Source organism: Telopea speciosissima, chromosome 11 (genome assembly GCF_018873765.1).
Source record: "Telopea speciosissima isolate NSW1024214 ecotype Mountain lineage chromosome 11, Tspe_v1, whole genome shotgun sequence".
NCBI classification, from domain to species: Eukaryota; Viridiplantae; Streptophyta; class Magnoliopsida; order Proteales; family Proteaceae; genus Telopea; species Telopea speciosissima.
Window position 1 is genome coordinate 20,527,385 of NC_057926.1, and position 16,932 is coordinate 20,544,316.

At 39.9% G+C, this 16,932-nt stretch overlaps 1 protein-coding gene across 1 annotated transcript in view; it reads right to left on the reverse strand.

Moving 5' to 3' along the window:
• Positions 1–16,932, reverse strand: part of LOC122645937 (alpha-glucosidase 2-like) — a 133,173-nt gene that overhangs the window by 61,974 nt on the left and 54,267 nt on the right. The window contains exons 7-10 of the mRNA XM_043839356.1: positions 8,515–8,610; positions 6,958–7,126; positions 6,740–6,882; positions 6,571–6,657 (exon numbers count right to left, since the gene is read on the reverse strand). Of these exons, the coding sequence (XP_043695291.1) occupies positions 6,571–6,657; positions 6,740–6,882; positions 6,958–7,126; positions 8,515–8,610 (495 nt within the window). The remainder of the gene's footprint in view (positions 1–6,570; positions 6,658–6,739; positions 6,883–6,957; positions 7,127–8,514; positions 8,611–16,932) is intronic.

The following is a 16,932-nucleotide window of genomic DNA, read 5'->3' on the forward strand; positions in this document are numbered from 1 at the left end:
TACGTTCACAAAAGCATAGTTTAGTCCGACTTTTCTTGATGGTTGTTTCAAGCAGGGCATGGGCATAGTTGTCAAGGCGTCGCCTTGGTCGACTTGGGCGCCTTGGTCGCCTAGGCGGGCGCCTTGGCCGCCTAGGCGGGCGCCTTGGACGCCTTGTTCGCCTAGTTGGTGTTGCCTTAAACTTTGGCCCTCTCCACCGCCTTGGGTCGCCTAACCGCCGTGACAACTATGGGCATGGGTGATGTATATGCTCCAACTTGAGGGGGATTGTTAAGTTGCTTGTATTTTTCCTCCTACAGATAGGGGTGATGTATACTCCTATCAATAGGGTTAATATGGGGACAAATTATTTATGTTTTAGCTAAGGGTATTATGGTCCCAGTTTATACTAACATGGGGTAATTTGGTCTTTGTATTGTTTTGACCTTGTTGCAAACCAGAATCTGACTAATCAAACCAAAAGAAGAAGAAGATGTCGCAAGCAAGGGGAAGAGCAGCCTGCGAGAGAATAGAATAGTTCTCTCGCAAGCAGCTTTCTACTTTTATAATATCGACTTTGACTTAAAAAAGGTAACTTGATTAGAAGTCTATGAAATTATTCCTAACCCCTTACAAGTTACAGAGTTACATTCTAGGAATGAAGAAATAAGAATAATAGAAACACCCAGAAAACAATAACTAAAATACTGAAATACCCCTAGTTTCCAACACTCCCCCTCAAGCTGGAGCATATAAGTCACCCATGCTCAGCTTGTTACAACAGGTGTGAAAACTAGGAGCAAACAGAGACTTAGTAAACCTGTCTACAAGCTGATTTGAAGACGAAACAAAGGGAGTCTCAACAAGCTTCTTCAAAACAGCATCTCTAACGAAGTGACAGTCCACCTCAATATGCTTGGTCTGTTTGTGACAGACCGGATTGCTAGCAATGTAGATAGCCGTCTGGTTATCACAATACATCTTCATAGGCATTGGCACAAACAACCCCAATCAAGAAGGAGAGACCTGTGCCACATCAACTCTGCAGTAGTGTGAGCCATAGCTCTATACTTTGCTTCAGTACTCGACGTGGCGATTGTAGTTTGTTTCTTACTCGGCCACATAACAAGATTTCCTCCAACAAATGTACAATAGCCTGTGGTTGAGCAACGATCACTGGCTAACCCAGTCCAGTCAGCATCAGAATAAGCAACAAGATCTATATGCCTATGTGCACGATAAATCAACCCTTTGCCAGGAGCACCCTTCAAATACCGAAGAACGCGAACAGCTCCATCCCAATGAACCTTTCGAGGAGATTGCATAAACTAACTAAGAACACCCACGACAAAGGAAATATCTGGTCTGGTAACAGTAAGATAGATCAATTTCCCGACCAGACTCCTGTACTGATGTACATCTGTAAGAAGATCACCATCATCTATACCAAACTTCTTATGAGGATCCATAGGAACATCCATTGGCTTTGAAGCAAGCATGCGAGTGTCGGTCAAAAGATCTAGAACATACTTCCTCTGTGAAAAGCATACACCTTTCTTGCTTCTCACAACTTCAATACCGAGAAAATATCGAAGATCACCCAAATCCTTGGTCTGAAAATGTTGTTGTAAATATGCCTTAACTTCTGCAATACCTACCACATCCATCGCCAGAAATAATAATATCGTCGACACACAACCAAAACTACCACCTTGCCCCCTTGGTGAAGAACAAAGACAGAGTGGTCAGAATAACACTGTGAGAAGCCACAAGATACCACCATAGCACTGAACTTCTCAAACCACGCTCTAGGCAACTGTTTGAGACCATAGATAGCCTTCCGTAACTTACAAACCCGTGTACTGTTCTCCCCCTGGGCAACATACCCAGGAGGTTGCTCCATATAGACCTCCTCATGCAGGTCACCATATAAAAAGGCATTTTTAATGTCAACCTAATACAATGGCCTATCAAAATTCACTGCTAGGGAAATAAGTAAACGCACAGAATTTATCAGAGCAACAAGAGAGAAGGTCTCAAAGTAGTCCACCCCATAAGTCTGGGTGTATCCCTTGGCAACTAGGCGGGCTTTGAGCCACTCAACAGAACCATTTGGAAGATACTTAATAGGGTAAACCCATCGACACTTAATAAGGTCTTTACCAGGTGGCAGATCAACAAGACTCCAAGTGTTACAGATCAAGAGGGCATACATTTCAACATCCATGGCAGCCTTCCAACCAGGAAGACGAAGGGCCTCAACATGATTTTAGGCCCAATAGTGGTAGACAAGGACAGGGCAAAACTATGAACAGATGCAGCTAAATTGGACAAGGAAACAAACTTGTCAATAGGGTACACAACATTAGACTTTTGATTATAGGAGCATGTACCTTTACGCAAAGCGATTGGTAAGTCATGAGCCGAGGAGGGAGGCGGATTGTCACCAGAGGATGAGGCCAATGCAGGAGATGAAACCACAAGTACAATAGGAATCTCACTTGGGGCTGCAGACTTGTCCCGTTGTTGATACACCTGTAATAGAGGTGAAAAAGGAACTAAGACAGGAACAGGAGGCGGCACAACAGTCTCCAGGTCATTTGCAGAGGACTGGGACGACAGAGAAAAGTAAGGACTACCCCCAAAAAAGGTGACATCAACACCCACAAAATACTTGTGAGAGACAGGATCATAACACTTGTACCTTTTTGGGTACGAGAATAGCCTAAGAAGATACACTTAGTCGACCTAGGGGCAAACTTGTCACTAGGGCCATGTAAGTTATGAACAGAGCAAACACACAGAAAAACACGTGGCGGCAAAGAAAACACAGGGGATCCCGGAAAAACAATAGAAAAAGGAGAGTTATGCCCAAGAATGGGAGAAGGCATGCGGTTAATCAAATAACAAGAAGTCAATACACATTCACACCAAGCATGACAGCACGAGCTACCTCAAGAAGGTGCCTATTTTTGCGTTTGGCCACACCGTTTTGTTGTGGGGTATAGGAACAACTAGTCTGATGAATCATGCCACGGTCAACACAAAAAGAAATATCATGTTGGACATATTCTAATGCATTGTCAGAACGAAAAACGTTAAAAGAAGCACCAAACTGAGTTTTTATTTCATTATAAAATTTTTTGAAAATAGATAAGAACTCGGAACGATCCTTCAAAAGATACAGCCAGGTAAGACGGGAATAGTCGTCCACAAAAGTGACAAAATACATAAAACCCCGGTTATTTTTTACATGACATAGACCCCAAATGTCTGAATGGACTTAAGCAAATAAGCACAGACTACAAGACATAGAACGAGAAGGAAAAGACACATGGTGGTGTATTCTTAACTCGCAGGCTTCACACTCTAACCTAGATATAGACTGAAAAGACGGAAATAAAAATTTTAACCTAGCTAAAGACAAATGACCTTACCGATAATGCCACTGGAAAGCAGTCACCCCACCAACAGATACAACAGTAGCAGAAGAAGTAGCGGTACCACTAGTGAGATAGTACAGTCCATCCTTTTCATGCCCTCCACCAATCATCTTCCTCATGTGAAGATCCTAAAAAAAGCACAATGAGTGGGAAAGAAAGTTACAGAACAATGTAAGGCCTTAGTAAGTTGACTAACAGAGAGAAGGCATAAAGGAAATTGTGGAACATGCAATATAGAGGAAAGACTAATGGAAGAGGTTGGAGAAATTGTACCAGAACTAGTAACAGAGGCAGTAGACCCATTAGCCAATATAACAGATGAATGATATGAGGTATTGGAAAAGGAAGTAAATAATGTAGACTCACCAATCATATGAGAAGAAGCCACAGAGTCAATAATCCAAGGGGAAGAAGGTGTGGAGAAGAAGGCAGATGTACCTGTATGGGCTAAGGTAGCAGAGAAAGAGGAACGTCCGGAGGACATGCCACTGGATGGCTTGAGGTTTCGTAACCGCCATAATATTTAAGAGATATCACCACGGTTAGTAGAGGTAGATGAGCTGCCACCAGTAGTTGGACCAGGTCTAGAATCACCATTAGGTACAATATCAATACTCCCATCAGATACTGGATGATTGGCTGATTGGGTTGCTCAATCTGGCTTACCATGCTTGTCCCAACAATAATCAACTGTATGACCAGATTTACCACAATGTGTACATCTCCTATTAGAGCGATCACCAAATTGACTGCTAGTACCATGACCACCACCACCACGACCTCCCCCTGTACCACGGCCTCTTCCACGGCCACGGGCAGCAATAAAAGCAGAATTATCCTTGGGAGAGGATTCAACCTTAGCAGGGGCAGCAATGTGCTGAAGACAGGAAAATGTGTCAGCAAGTGTAGGCACTGTTTCACTAGCAAGCAAGTGACCCTTCACAGCCTTCAAATCAGAATTCAAACCGACTAGAAACTTGGATACAAAGAACACGTTACGCTGAGATTTCAGCTTCTCAATGTCGGTGGTCAGAGGCTGAATAACAATCAACTCCTCTACCAACCCCTTAAAAGAACTGTAGTACTCTTGAAGTGATTTAGTACTGTTGAAGCTGAAACAATTTTTCATATAGATCGTAGACACGGTTCATATTTTTCTCCTGAGAATAAGTGTCCTTTAAATCATCCCAAACACCTTTGGCTGTTGTATGGAACATAACATTAGCTTCTATGTCTGGTTCCATGCTGTTCCATAACCAGATGAGAGTGATAGCATTCTCCTTTTGCCACTCACCATATCCACTATCACTAAAGGTAGGAGGATCAGATATAACATATTTTAATTAGTCTCTGGCCATGATATATACACACACAGATAGAGTTGTTTGGAAGACAAGGACCCATGTAGCCGACCCCTTGTAAGGGGATGTTCCGGGGATGCTGCTTTGACTACTGCTTTGACTTTCTCCTTTAGTAATTTTCATTTTTTTTTTTTTACTTCCTTTTACTCCTTTTTACCTTTTACTTCTTTCTACTAATCTTATTTCCTTTTCTATTATGGCCTCTTCGGATCCATGTAGCCGACCTCATTTAGTTGGGATAGGATTTTGGTTAATCCATGATATATATACACACACAACTTGTGCCCATAACAGGTAGTTTGAACTACCCTTGAGTCTGATGGAGGTAATGGCCATATTCACATTGTCAGTGGGAGATGGGGCAGTAGAAGAAGAGGAGACAGACTTATTGTCACACATAGTATGTATTTAGCAGCAGCAAAATCAACAAAGTAACCAATAATAGTAGCAACAATGAACCAGCCACCAAAACACGACAAAAAACCAAAAAAAAAAATTGCACCTGGAGGGCAGAAGGAAGCAGAATTCTAGACACAATAATAATCTCCAGCAACAGTATAATATCCCTCCAGGAGTACAGCCTCAAAAGCAGCCATCGAAGCAGCCATTGATGTCCTCCAGCAACAAAAAACGATAACCAGAAATTCAGAAAATCTGAATAAACCCGATCTTTTCAACCAGAAAAAGAAGGAGAACAACAGTCTTCTTGACCAGGCCTTCAACCAGAAAAAAAAAAAAAAAAAAAAAAAAAAGAAGTAATCCAATCAGATAATGTGAAGAAGTCTTCATACAGCCAGAGCTGCAAGTAGTTCCACAGTCTTCATCGAATTCTGGAGAAAAACAGAGCACACCAGATTTTTAATCTTCAAAAAAGAACATTGATCTCCCAGGGAAATTTTCACATCATCAAGTAATCTTCATCCACCATCAATAAGCACTCCTATTCATGAAGGATGGAGTCTAATCCATGAACACCAGAAACAGCAGCCGATTGCTGCACTCCACACAGATCTGGAAACCGAGAATTGTATTCAGCAGAAGAAAACTGAATAAAACCCTTGGTTTGATCAGTACAGCTCTGATACCATGTTGCAAACCAGAATCTGACTGATCAAACCAAAAGAAGAAGAAGAAGAGAGAAGAAGATGTCGGACGCAAGGGGAAGAGCAGCCTGCGAGAGAATAGAATAGTTCTCTCACAGTCAGCCTTCTATTTTTATAATATTGACTTTGACTTAAAAAAGATAAGTTGATTAGGAGTTTATGAAATTATTCCCAACCCCTTACAAGTTACAGAATTACATTCTAGGACTGAAGAAATAAGAAATAACAAAAAAACCCACAAAACCATACCCTTAGTTTCCAACAGACCTTATAAATAAGAATATTACGGTAGGAACTATTCTGTGCCTAGCCGTGAGTTTCTTTTCCTTATCTCTCCATTGATCTCCTCTCTTCTCTTCTTCCTTCTTCCTTCCATTGATTATTTGATGAACTAATACTGCTACATGAATATTTAATTTTATTATCTCATCTCCATCTCATATTCTGAGGATTTTTCCAATAAAGGTTACACACTTGCTGGCCATAATCACTACGTCCAGAAATTGATATTTGGGTTCCTAACTGAGGATCAAATCTAGTTTATTCATTGTTGTTATAGTACCAAAGGCTCTGGAACTTGTAATTGATGAACATGAAAAGTTCATTTAAGTTTTAAATCACTAGAAAATGTTCATTGACAAGAACGTTGCACAGAAAATCCTTGATGGAGTTTAGAAACTGTACATTGTGATAATGAGAGTGATTCTGACAACCACCAAGTTCAGTATCCCCCCTATGAATGTTGGTCTCAGGCATAGTCTTTGTCACAACCTGCAAAGTGCAAAGCAACAAAATTAAGAACAAAATACACTAGCAAAATTTTAATTCACTGCACGAGATCCATGAGCTTTACCTTGAAAACAGCGGGTTCATTCATATCATTCCATATTCCATCAACACCAATAGACATAAATTCCTTCACTAAGTTGCTCCACCACAACCGAGTTTTTTCTTGTGTAAAATCAGGAAACACACAAGGCCCAGGCCAAACCTCCCCTAGGAAGGACAGTTAAGTTTAATGCACTTAGGAATAAGAATCCACCACCAAAGTAGATGCTACAGAGAACTTACCAATAAATGGTGTTTCATCTGCTTTTTGAACCCAGACATCATTTTCAGAGCCACTATCATAAACAAAATAACCCTCTTCACATTTAATACCAGGGTCAAGCATCCATACCGCGTTGAAACCAATGCAATGAAGGTCATTCACCATAGATTTGGGATCAGAGAAACGCTCCTGTAAGGAAATGCCAATAAATGAACTATTGTGGATGTATAAGACTATCTCCATTGGATGTCAACCCAGAATCAGAACACAATAAACCCTCTCTGAAATAACCCGCCCATTTTGTTAAGAGATAAATAAATTTCTTGGACATTTGGTAAAAGATTGTATATCTATTGATGTGCACGCTTATGGCCTGAGAGCTACTACATGAATGCAGAGCACATGTCCTGCAATTCAAGTTTTATGTTGAATGCCATTTTCATGATTTAACAAACTAAGTTCTTGATATACCAGGAAAAATGTACATCATACAGATAAATGTTTAGAATGAGGGAGCATGAATAATAAGTAAACATGTGAGTATAACAACCATAGTACTAAAACTCGCGAAATTTCGGTCGAGATATCAGACCGAAACACCGAAACGAAACGAGATTTAGTACCATGGTAACAACACATATGACATATAAACTATAATGACCAAGATGACCATTTGGACTTTAGAAACCATCAGGATCAGTTGAACTGCTGATCTAACAACAAAGCAACAAGCCCATGGTAGGAAGCCTTTACCCACTAGCCCAGAAAAACTGCCAATAACTACAACTCAATCCTAACCATATTTGAAAAAGTCAATTCTTTGTGGAACCATATGAGTAGCAAGGATCATCTTTCAAGAAAAGGGAAAGCCCCATAAGACAATGGGTTATTTGGTTGAGATAGGCCACCAAATTTGATATGTAGCCTATCCAAGATCCCCATCAATCCAATTGTCAAACTTCCAAATCATCTTATCAATTTGATAAAAGTAGTATGCATATGCACATTCCTACAATAGGCACATAGGAACCGCTTTTCTCATTTAATTATACACCGTATCCATATACTACCGTATGTTGTGTTATAAGATGAGACATACAATGGTTTTCTCTCTAATTAAAAAAAATCATTTTCTCTTTACTGAACTTTATACTGATTTTTATTTTTATTTTTTTAGCCAAGCCCATTTTGTTTGGATAAGGGTGAGTTCAGTTGAGTATGATTAAATAATCAATAAAAAATTATTTAGGATTTTTAACGTTAAAAAATTAAGTTTTCCCTATAACACAACCCAGTGCTTATTTATGAGGTTTTGACAGATCTATGATCAAATATGGAAAGACCAAAATATACCAAGTCCAGATTGTATTTATCTCTAGAATCTTAATATTATGTGTAACTTAAAGCAAACCTACACTTCACTTCCAGCATGATAATCACTCTACACAAGCAATTAGGTAGGCATTTTAAATAATAGAAAATATAGAAGCATTAGAGAGAAAAAAGGAACTATAAAGGCGAGAAAAAGACTATCATGGGGACTACAATAAAAAGTAAGAAACAACCAGAGGAAATACCTGGTCAAAAGTAAAACAACGAAAACCATCCATGTAGTCAATATCCATCCATATGACATCACAAGGTATACCCTTCTCTCTAAATGTCCTGGCAATCTGCAAGTGAAAAATGAAGTCAACATAGAGATACAGCAAAACATGCGAATGACATAAATAAGCCATTTAAGTAAAGCATAGAAATACACAAAGAAGCATTTTACAACTAAAGTAATACAGTATTATACTGCTTTTGCTATTGATAATAATAACAATAATTATTATTAAGAATAATAAGAATAACTAATAATAATTAGGTTTAACCAAAGATACCCTCACTATGGAATCTAAACATGGACCATGTAGAAAGTTTTAATCCTAATTAATAAAATTCGATACAAGGTGAAAAATTACTTAATTACCACTAAATAAAAGTTACCAGAAATACCCCTAATATAATAAATCTCAAATAACTACACATACTTAACAATAGTAATGATAGAAATAAGAAAACAATAATAACAAATAATAATAAAAAATATAAATAACAATAACAATTGAAGACTCTTTGCATCGCCCACATAGGAAGAGCTAACTCTAATGCCAACGCAGGGGAAATATGGACTCAATCTCCACTACAGTCCTCTTTGATTTCTCTGGTTGAAATCAAAGAAAAGCCAGAGAAGCGATATTAAAAAGTTAAAACCATAGTTGTCACGTCGTCTAGGTGACCCAAGGCATTGGAGGGGGCTTGAACGGAAGGTGACAGCAACAAGACGACCTAGGTGATGCCTTGACAACTATGGTTAAAACCCTAACAAAGAGCCACTTCTCTGCAATTTCTATTAACTGATTGAAAAAGAATGCCTACCAAGAAACAATAGCATATAAATAAGCCTAGCAACCCTAATCCTATCTTGAATTATCAAAAAAAAAAAATCATACTTAAAACTCTAATAACAGGGACATATTTGCCCAAAACAGCAACAAGTTAAAGAAGGATAAAAGACTTAAATAAACCCTGGAAACATTACAAATTAAGGGTACTATTGACCCAAATAAATAAGAACTAACAGGTTGCATAGCATGTGTATAGTATCTTTTTTTTTTTTTTTGGATGAATAAAAAATTCATTAACCAAAGGAAAGAAGGGGGGGAGAATACCAGCACAAGGCAAGAACAAAGCCTTGTATTAGCATTATTAGGAGTTCTTTTTTCTTTAGTTCAAGATGGATCTTCTTTCTTTACTTATTTGTACAATCCAACTTGAGGGGGAGTGTTGGAATATGTAATCCAGAATACCGTGGGGGTATTATGGTCCTTTTGGGATAGTTTTATTCTTAAGTTATTAAGCTTAAGTCGGCTATGTGGGTTTTAGTCCCACATTGCCTATTTCAGTCCCTTTGTAACTTTCTACTCTATTATACATAGAGGGGCTTACCTATCAAAGAAAATAAGTTATCCCATTATCTCATTCTCTCTTTCTAACCCATGATTCTGCCAACATGGTACCAAAGCAGGTCTGATCTAGGTTAGAAAAAGAGTAAAAACCCTACTCCATCTCTTCAATCGATCTCTCCCTTCATCTCTCTTTCTCGGCTTCTCCTTCTTCTGTTTTTCTTCTCATCCTTGTAAGGGGGCAGCACTAATGAGGTAAATACAATATCCAATGATTTAGTTGCTGCCCTCCTCCATTATATCTATTTTTTTTTCTATTAAAAACTGCTGGAACCATCTCTGTAATTTGGAGTTTCCCAGAATTCTTTGGAGATCAGAACCTTATCATCATAGAAGGCTAACCTTCCACCATTGGAGCTCCCTTTGCTATCTTTTGCAGCACCTTACTACCGTATTCCAATGTCCTACTTCGCTTTTTTTTCTTTTTCTCCATCTCTCATTAACCATTCCAGCCCCTACCCCAATCGATCTCAACTTGTCAGGGTTTTGAAAAACCCTGACTCCAATCGATTTTAGGGTTTCCCTTTTCCGATGCAGCTGAATTTTTGGGGATTCCCTACTACTACAAGCCCTACTCGACCTAAGTTTGGACCCTTTCTGATGGCTGGATTTGTTTCTACAGCAAAACTTCCTTAACCTGCTAATTTGGTTACCTACTAAAAACCCAAACTTTCAGGTTTCAGGTTTTGCTAATTTTTGGAGGGCTGATTACTCCAACTTCAAGGACCACTCGACCTCAGTATTAGCCTCTTTCCAAGTCTTTGAAGACCCCTAACCCCAATTGATCCTCCTTTTCAGGGTTTTACAAAACCCTGACACATCGATTTTAGGGTTGGGGTTGCTTGCTGCTGCTGGAGTTTTTTGGAGGTATTTCCACCATCAAGAGGGACATTCTACTTCAACTATTCAAGGCTTGAAGAAGTTCTATTCCACAAGATAGCTGCTACCCTATTTTTTCTGCAATTTTTTGTGTTTCTCCCTCTTGAAGATCAAGTCTCAAATACAAAGAGAGATTGGTTATTTGTATTGGATATTCATTCAAGCCGCAGAGGACAGCATCTATTCAAATACATCATCAATCTTTGACAATTCATCATCAACTTTTTTTTAAGCCTCCTTCCCTACAATCGATCTCAACTTTCAGGGTTTTTTACAAAACCCTGATTTTAATCGATCTTAGGAGAAGGGATGTCCTATCTTGCTGATTTTTTTAGGGGACTTTTATCACCATCAAAGGAGTATTCGACCCAAGTTTCAGCATCAATCATGGATTTATTATTGATAAAATTCAGGTTCATCTTATGGCTCAAGTTTTCCAATTATCAACCTATTTTACTGATTCCAATGTGGCTGGCTGCTTTAACTACCTATTGGATCTGCTGAGTTATTATCTTATATTTACTGGTTCTATTGATTGGCTTCTGTAAGCATGACTGATTGACATGATATTGCTACATTTATGTGGCCTACTGCTGCCCTATTATTGAGACTGAATATCTTTCTATTGGAGATCGAATTTCTTTCATTGTCGAAGACTCGAATCTACTACCCTGGAGATCAGCTTATTTGGGATTACAACGGTGTGTTCCAAGGTTATTGGTTGTACTACGAACCTATTCAGTTGTGTGAAGCTCTTCTATTGGTTCATATCCAGCTTACTTTTGGAGCTTGATCCAAGCATTCATTCCTAATTCAGATCTGATCCAAGTTTTTGTTGAAGCTTATTACATCAATTCTGTCCAGATATCTTCGTCAGTTCTATTTAGCATGTGAGAGTTTATAAATTGGAGTTTTGCACACTTGTTCTTCCTTGTTTGAAGATTGATCAAGCCTTGAAGATTGGAGCCTTTCCTTACTCCAAATCAGATCTGTATACTTATCAGATTTGACTATAGGAGTTAGGTGTTACTCCCTTGCAGGAGTTTCCATCAAAAGTGTTTGTTTGATCGTTTGAAGATGGTAGACAATTTCTATGTTGCATGTTTTTCTCCATAATTCATTATCCCACTGCTTTTCACTTCACCACCTCCCATATCATACCTTTGGCATATACCCATAACCACCTCGGAAGTTTATGATATTCTCTAAATTGCCATTTCTTCTCTTTCCATTACCCTTAGCACCTTTTTGAAAATTCTGGAATATTATACTTTTGCACTGTTTCTTACATCATCTCCATTTTTTGTCCATGTGTACTACTACACGTGAGGGGGGGATTATGTAAAGGATACCTACAGCCATTGCAGAAAACAGAACTTGCAAGAACACTTGGTGCAAACTGCAAAACATAGAAGATCAGTGTTTCCACCATTGCTATTGGGTATCCTTCATTATTGGGTTGAGTTTGCCGTAAGGGGGAGATTGGTATTAAAGTCTTGAAGATGTCTGGTTATTGCCTGCCTATATGAGGTTCTACAGTTGGGTTGATTTTTTCCGCTGCTTGATTCATCTGCTCGCTACCCTAGTTACTTATCTTCAAGATTATCATTCAGAGATTCATCATAGGACAGCAATAGAAGATTGGTGAAAGCTGCCTATTTTGGAAGACATTCCGGTCCCGGTTTGCTGATCAAGTCTGCCCAAGTTTTGAAGATCTAATTTTTCAAGTTCTTGAAGGTTTATTTGGGAGCTACATTATGTCAAGCTGGATTTTGCTGCAACTTAGTTTTTTCCCATTTTGTTCAAGTTGGGCATTAGTACCTTGTATGCGCCAACTTGAGGGGGAGTGTTAGCATTATTAGGAGTTCTTTTTTCTTTAGTTCAAGCTGGATCTTCTTTCTTTACTTATTTGTATAATCCAGCTTGAGGAGGAGTGTTGGAATATGTAATGATTACCATGGGGGAATTCTGGTCCTTTTTGTTAAGAATAGTTATATCAGGGGTATATCTGTACATAACCCCTACTTATGTACTCTATGTTTCATTTGTATTAGGCCAAGGGCCTCAATGTAATTATACATTCTTTTCAATATAAGCTTGTTACTCTCTAGTTTTGAGACATAACAGATTTACCCCAAGAATCGTGTTTGAACTCTTGGCTCTCTTGGAGCTTTTTCCTTTCTTCTCCATCTACTCTAAAACCTAACATGGTATCAGACCTGTTTGTTCCTGGAGTTTGAAGGTGTTTGAAGGTTGCTTGGAAGGCTAGGGCTAGCCTTCATCTCCTGGTTTCTGCTGGTACTCGAAGGTAACCTTATGGTATCTTCACAAAGCTGTTTCTTGTTTGTTTGACATCCAAATGGAGAGCAACCGAGGTCGTAGCTTTGTTTGGAATTCTCTTTTCTTCTGTTTGGATCATCTCAAGCCTATTTGAAGCATCAAAGGGTAGAAGCTGAAGTTCAGCGACACTGCTCGCAATTTTTTCCGCCATGGGGTTCTTGAAGTGATAAAGCTCATCAGAGAGCTTTATTGGTTGTTTTTTCTGGGCTACTTGGCATCGTTTTTTTCTGAAGAAGGTTTGTCTTTGTCATTCCCTGCAGTTTGATGATTGTTTAAAGTTTTACAGGCCTTTTCCAGTTCTTGCCTCTATTTTTCCTCTGTTTTTTAACTGCTGTGTTTGAGGAGAAGCTGTTGTGCTTGAAGTACTGTTGTTTGGGCCCTTCAAGTGTTTGATTTGGGGTCAATATGGGTGACAAAAATGTTGCAACAGACCTGCCTTTATCTCGTAGACCCTACGGCTGCATCCTCCCCGATCCTTTCATATGAGAACCCCAATGTGCAGCTTCCCATTGTCAAGTTTGACAATACAAATTACCTTGATTGGTCCCGATCCATGAAATTGATTCTTCGTTGTAGGGGGAAGATGGGGTACATAAATGGCAGCATCAAAGTTCCCCTTCCTACCGAGCAAGGGTATCCCAAATGGGACACTGAGAATTCTCTTGTGATGGCTTGGCTTCTTTTCTCCATGAAGCCTGAGATTGCCAGGAGGTTTATGGGCAAAGAGACTGCCAAGGCCATTTGGGATAGTGTGGCTCGTATCTTTGATAGAGTTGGGGACTCTACAAAGGTGTACCAATTTCTCCAACAGATTGTCAGCCTGCGTCAGGGTGAAAGAAGCATTTCTGATTACTATAGTCTTGTCGTGGGCCTGTGGGAGGAGTATGATCATTATAGAGATCTTCAGTTGTGTCCTGAGGATGAGGTCAAGGTGCACCGGTTGTTTGAGAAAGAGAGGGTCCTATTTCTTCTTGACGGCCTTAACTTTGAATTTGAACCTTTTAGGGTACAAATCCTTGGCTGACCAAGTCTTCCTTCACTGGAGGAGGTTTGTGGCTATCTACAGAGCGAGGAGACCCGTAGGGGTGCCATGGGACTACTCATAACCATAGTTGTCACACGGCCACCGCGATCCAAGTCGGTGGAAGGGTGTCACGCCGATATATCGACATGTCGCCCGCCATGGCGTTGCCATGGCGAGCATGTCGACCATGTTTAATTTTTTATTTTCTCGTATTTTTAATGTCATTTAGTATGCTATAATATATGTCCTATAACATCAAAAATCAACATGAAAGCGTATTTACACTACTACTAATATACTATGCCACTATGGTTTAATTCATGAAAGTGTAACTAATATCCATTAGTGTATATGAAAGTATGAAAAATTGAAAATATAGATTAACCTATCAAATAATTGAAAGCAATAGTAAAAATCAAATGATAGGCTAACTGTTCATCAAGCTTGATAGCAATAGTCTTTCTTTAGTGTATGTGATTTGGAGCAAAGCATCTAAGCTATTAAATGGTTTAAAAAAAAATTTTAATCTAACTTTTATATGTACAAATATCGACCGATATGCCAACATATCGTGGTATGGCGTCCTGGCGACGCCACGCGTAGCCGCCATGAAGCCATATCGAACGATATATTGACATCCACCATGGCGTAGCTCGATATGCCCCCTCTCCCAACGCCAGACGCCATGGCGACGCCATGACAACTATGCTCCTAACTCCACTGTTGAGCGTTCTGCTCTTATTTCTTCCACCTCTCAGGACTCCATTAAGGGAGCTGATAAGGGGGCTGCTAAGGGCTCTACGAAGGGCCGATTCCTCTATGACCATTGTGGCAAATCTGGGCATACAAAGGATTTTTGCTGGGATCTTCATGGGAAGCCTTCTCCTGGTTCCTCAGGGGGACTGAAGGGACAGCGGAAGAAGGGGCCTTAGGCTCATGTTGGGGTCACTGAAGCTGATTCATCATCCCTATCCAAAGAAGATATTGCTGCCTTTCGTCGAATTGTAGCTCACCTAGATGGGTCCTCTGCTACTCCTACTTCCACGGCACTGCAGGCCTCTTCCTCCTCCGGCACCATACCTTGGGTCATTGACTCGGGTTCCACGGATCATATGACTGGTAGGTCTCAGCCGTATAATTCCTATTCTGTCTGTTCCAGGAAAGATAAGGTAAAAATTGCCGATGGTTCCTTCTCCTCTATCTCTGGTAAGTGAGATGTCCGGGTTACACCTTGTTTACCCTTGAAGTCAGTCTTTCATGTTCCCAACTTTGCTACTAACCTTGATTCAGTTAGCCAATTGACTAAATCCTTGAACTGCTTTGTCACCTTTTTCCCTACTCATTGTCTCTTTCAGGATTTGGTGACGAGGAAGGTGATTGGCAGTGGTCGTGAAACTAATGGCTTATATGTTTTGGAGACTGGTGCTTCCCCTGTTATGCAAGCTCAATCCTATGTTTGTGGGCAAGGAGGTGGATGTACTCAGGAGGATATTTTGTTGTGGCATCGTCGTTTGGGCCACCCTTCTTTTTCTGTTATGAGGAAACTGTTGCCTCACTTATTTTCTTCTTTTCCTGTCACTCATGTTTTTCATTGTGAGCCTTGTCTATTTGCCAAAAGTTGTAAAACAGTTTATGAATCTAATGGTAATAGATCTACTTCACCTTTTCATCTTATCCATATTGATGTTTGGGACCTTCCCCTGTTACTTCTTTGCGTGGCTTCCGCTACTTTGTTTCTTTTATTGATGACTATTCTCGGGTTACTTGGGTTTACTTGTTGAAACACAAGAGTGATGTCTATGTTGCATTTAAAAATTTTTATGAGTTAGTGTATACCTAATTTCAAACTCGGATCCGTTCTGACAAAGGTGGGGAGTATATGTATAGTGGTTTGGAAACCTTTTTTTCTGCCATGGCATTATTCATCAGGTGGCCTGTGTCGATACCCCACAACAAAATGGGGTGTCTGAACGCAAAAATTGCTATCTTCTTGAAGTGGCTAGATCTCTTTGGTTTACTATGCATGTTCCCAAAACTCTTTGGTCCGATGCCATATTAACTACTGTCTTTCTTATTAACCAAATGCCGTCCAGTGTCTTGAACTTCAAAGTTCTCCTTGATGTCTTACCTCCCTATTCTTCTTCCTTTTCCCTTCCACCAAGGGTGTTTGGGTGTATTTGCTATGTCCATATTAGCAAATCTGCCCGCACTAAATTGGATCCTAAGGCTCTCAAATGTATCTTTCTGGGGTATTCCTCCACCTCCAAAGGCTATAAGTGCTATCATCCCCCTACTCGTCGGTGGCTTCTCTCCAAAGATATCCAGTTCTTTGAAACCATCCCATATTTTCAGTCACCTCTTCAGGGGGAGTGTTCATCTCTTGGTGGTGTTGAGGGTGAAGAGGTTCCAGAGTTTGTTTCTGTTCCCCTCTCCTTCACTGTTCCTATTTCTCCTTTTCAGATTGACAAGGGAAAGAAAAGTTCTGTGGATAATGTGTTTGAGGGGGAGCCTCCTAGTGCACAGGTGAACAGAGAACAGGGGGAGCTACTAGTGTATACGAAGGACAGGAGAACTCCGACTACATGGCTTCCTATAAAGAAGACTGGCCAAAACCCTTCTTCATCTCCTCATCCTGAACCTCCATCCATCGAGACAGGTATACCATCTTCTATTTCTCTATCCTCAGACTTAGATCTTCCTATTGCCCACCGCAAGGGAACTCGGGCATGTACTAATCCCAT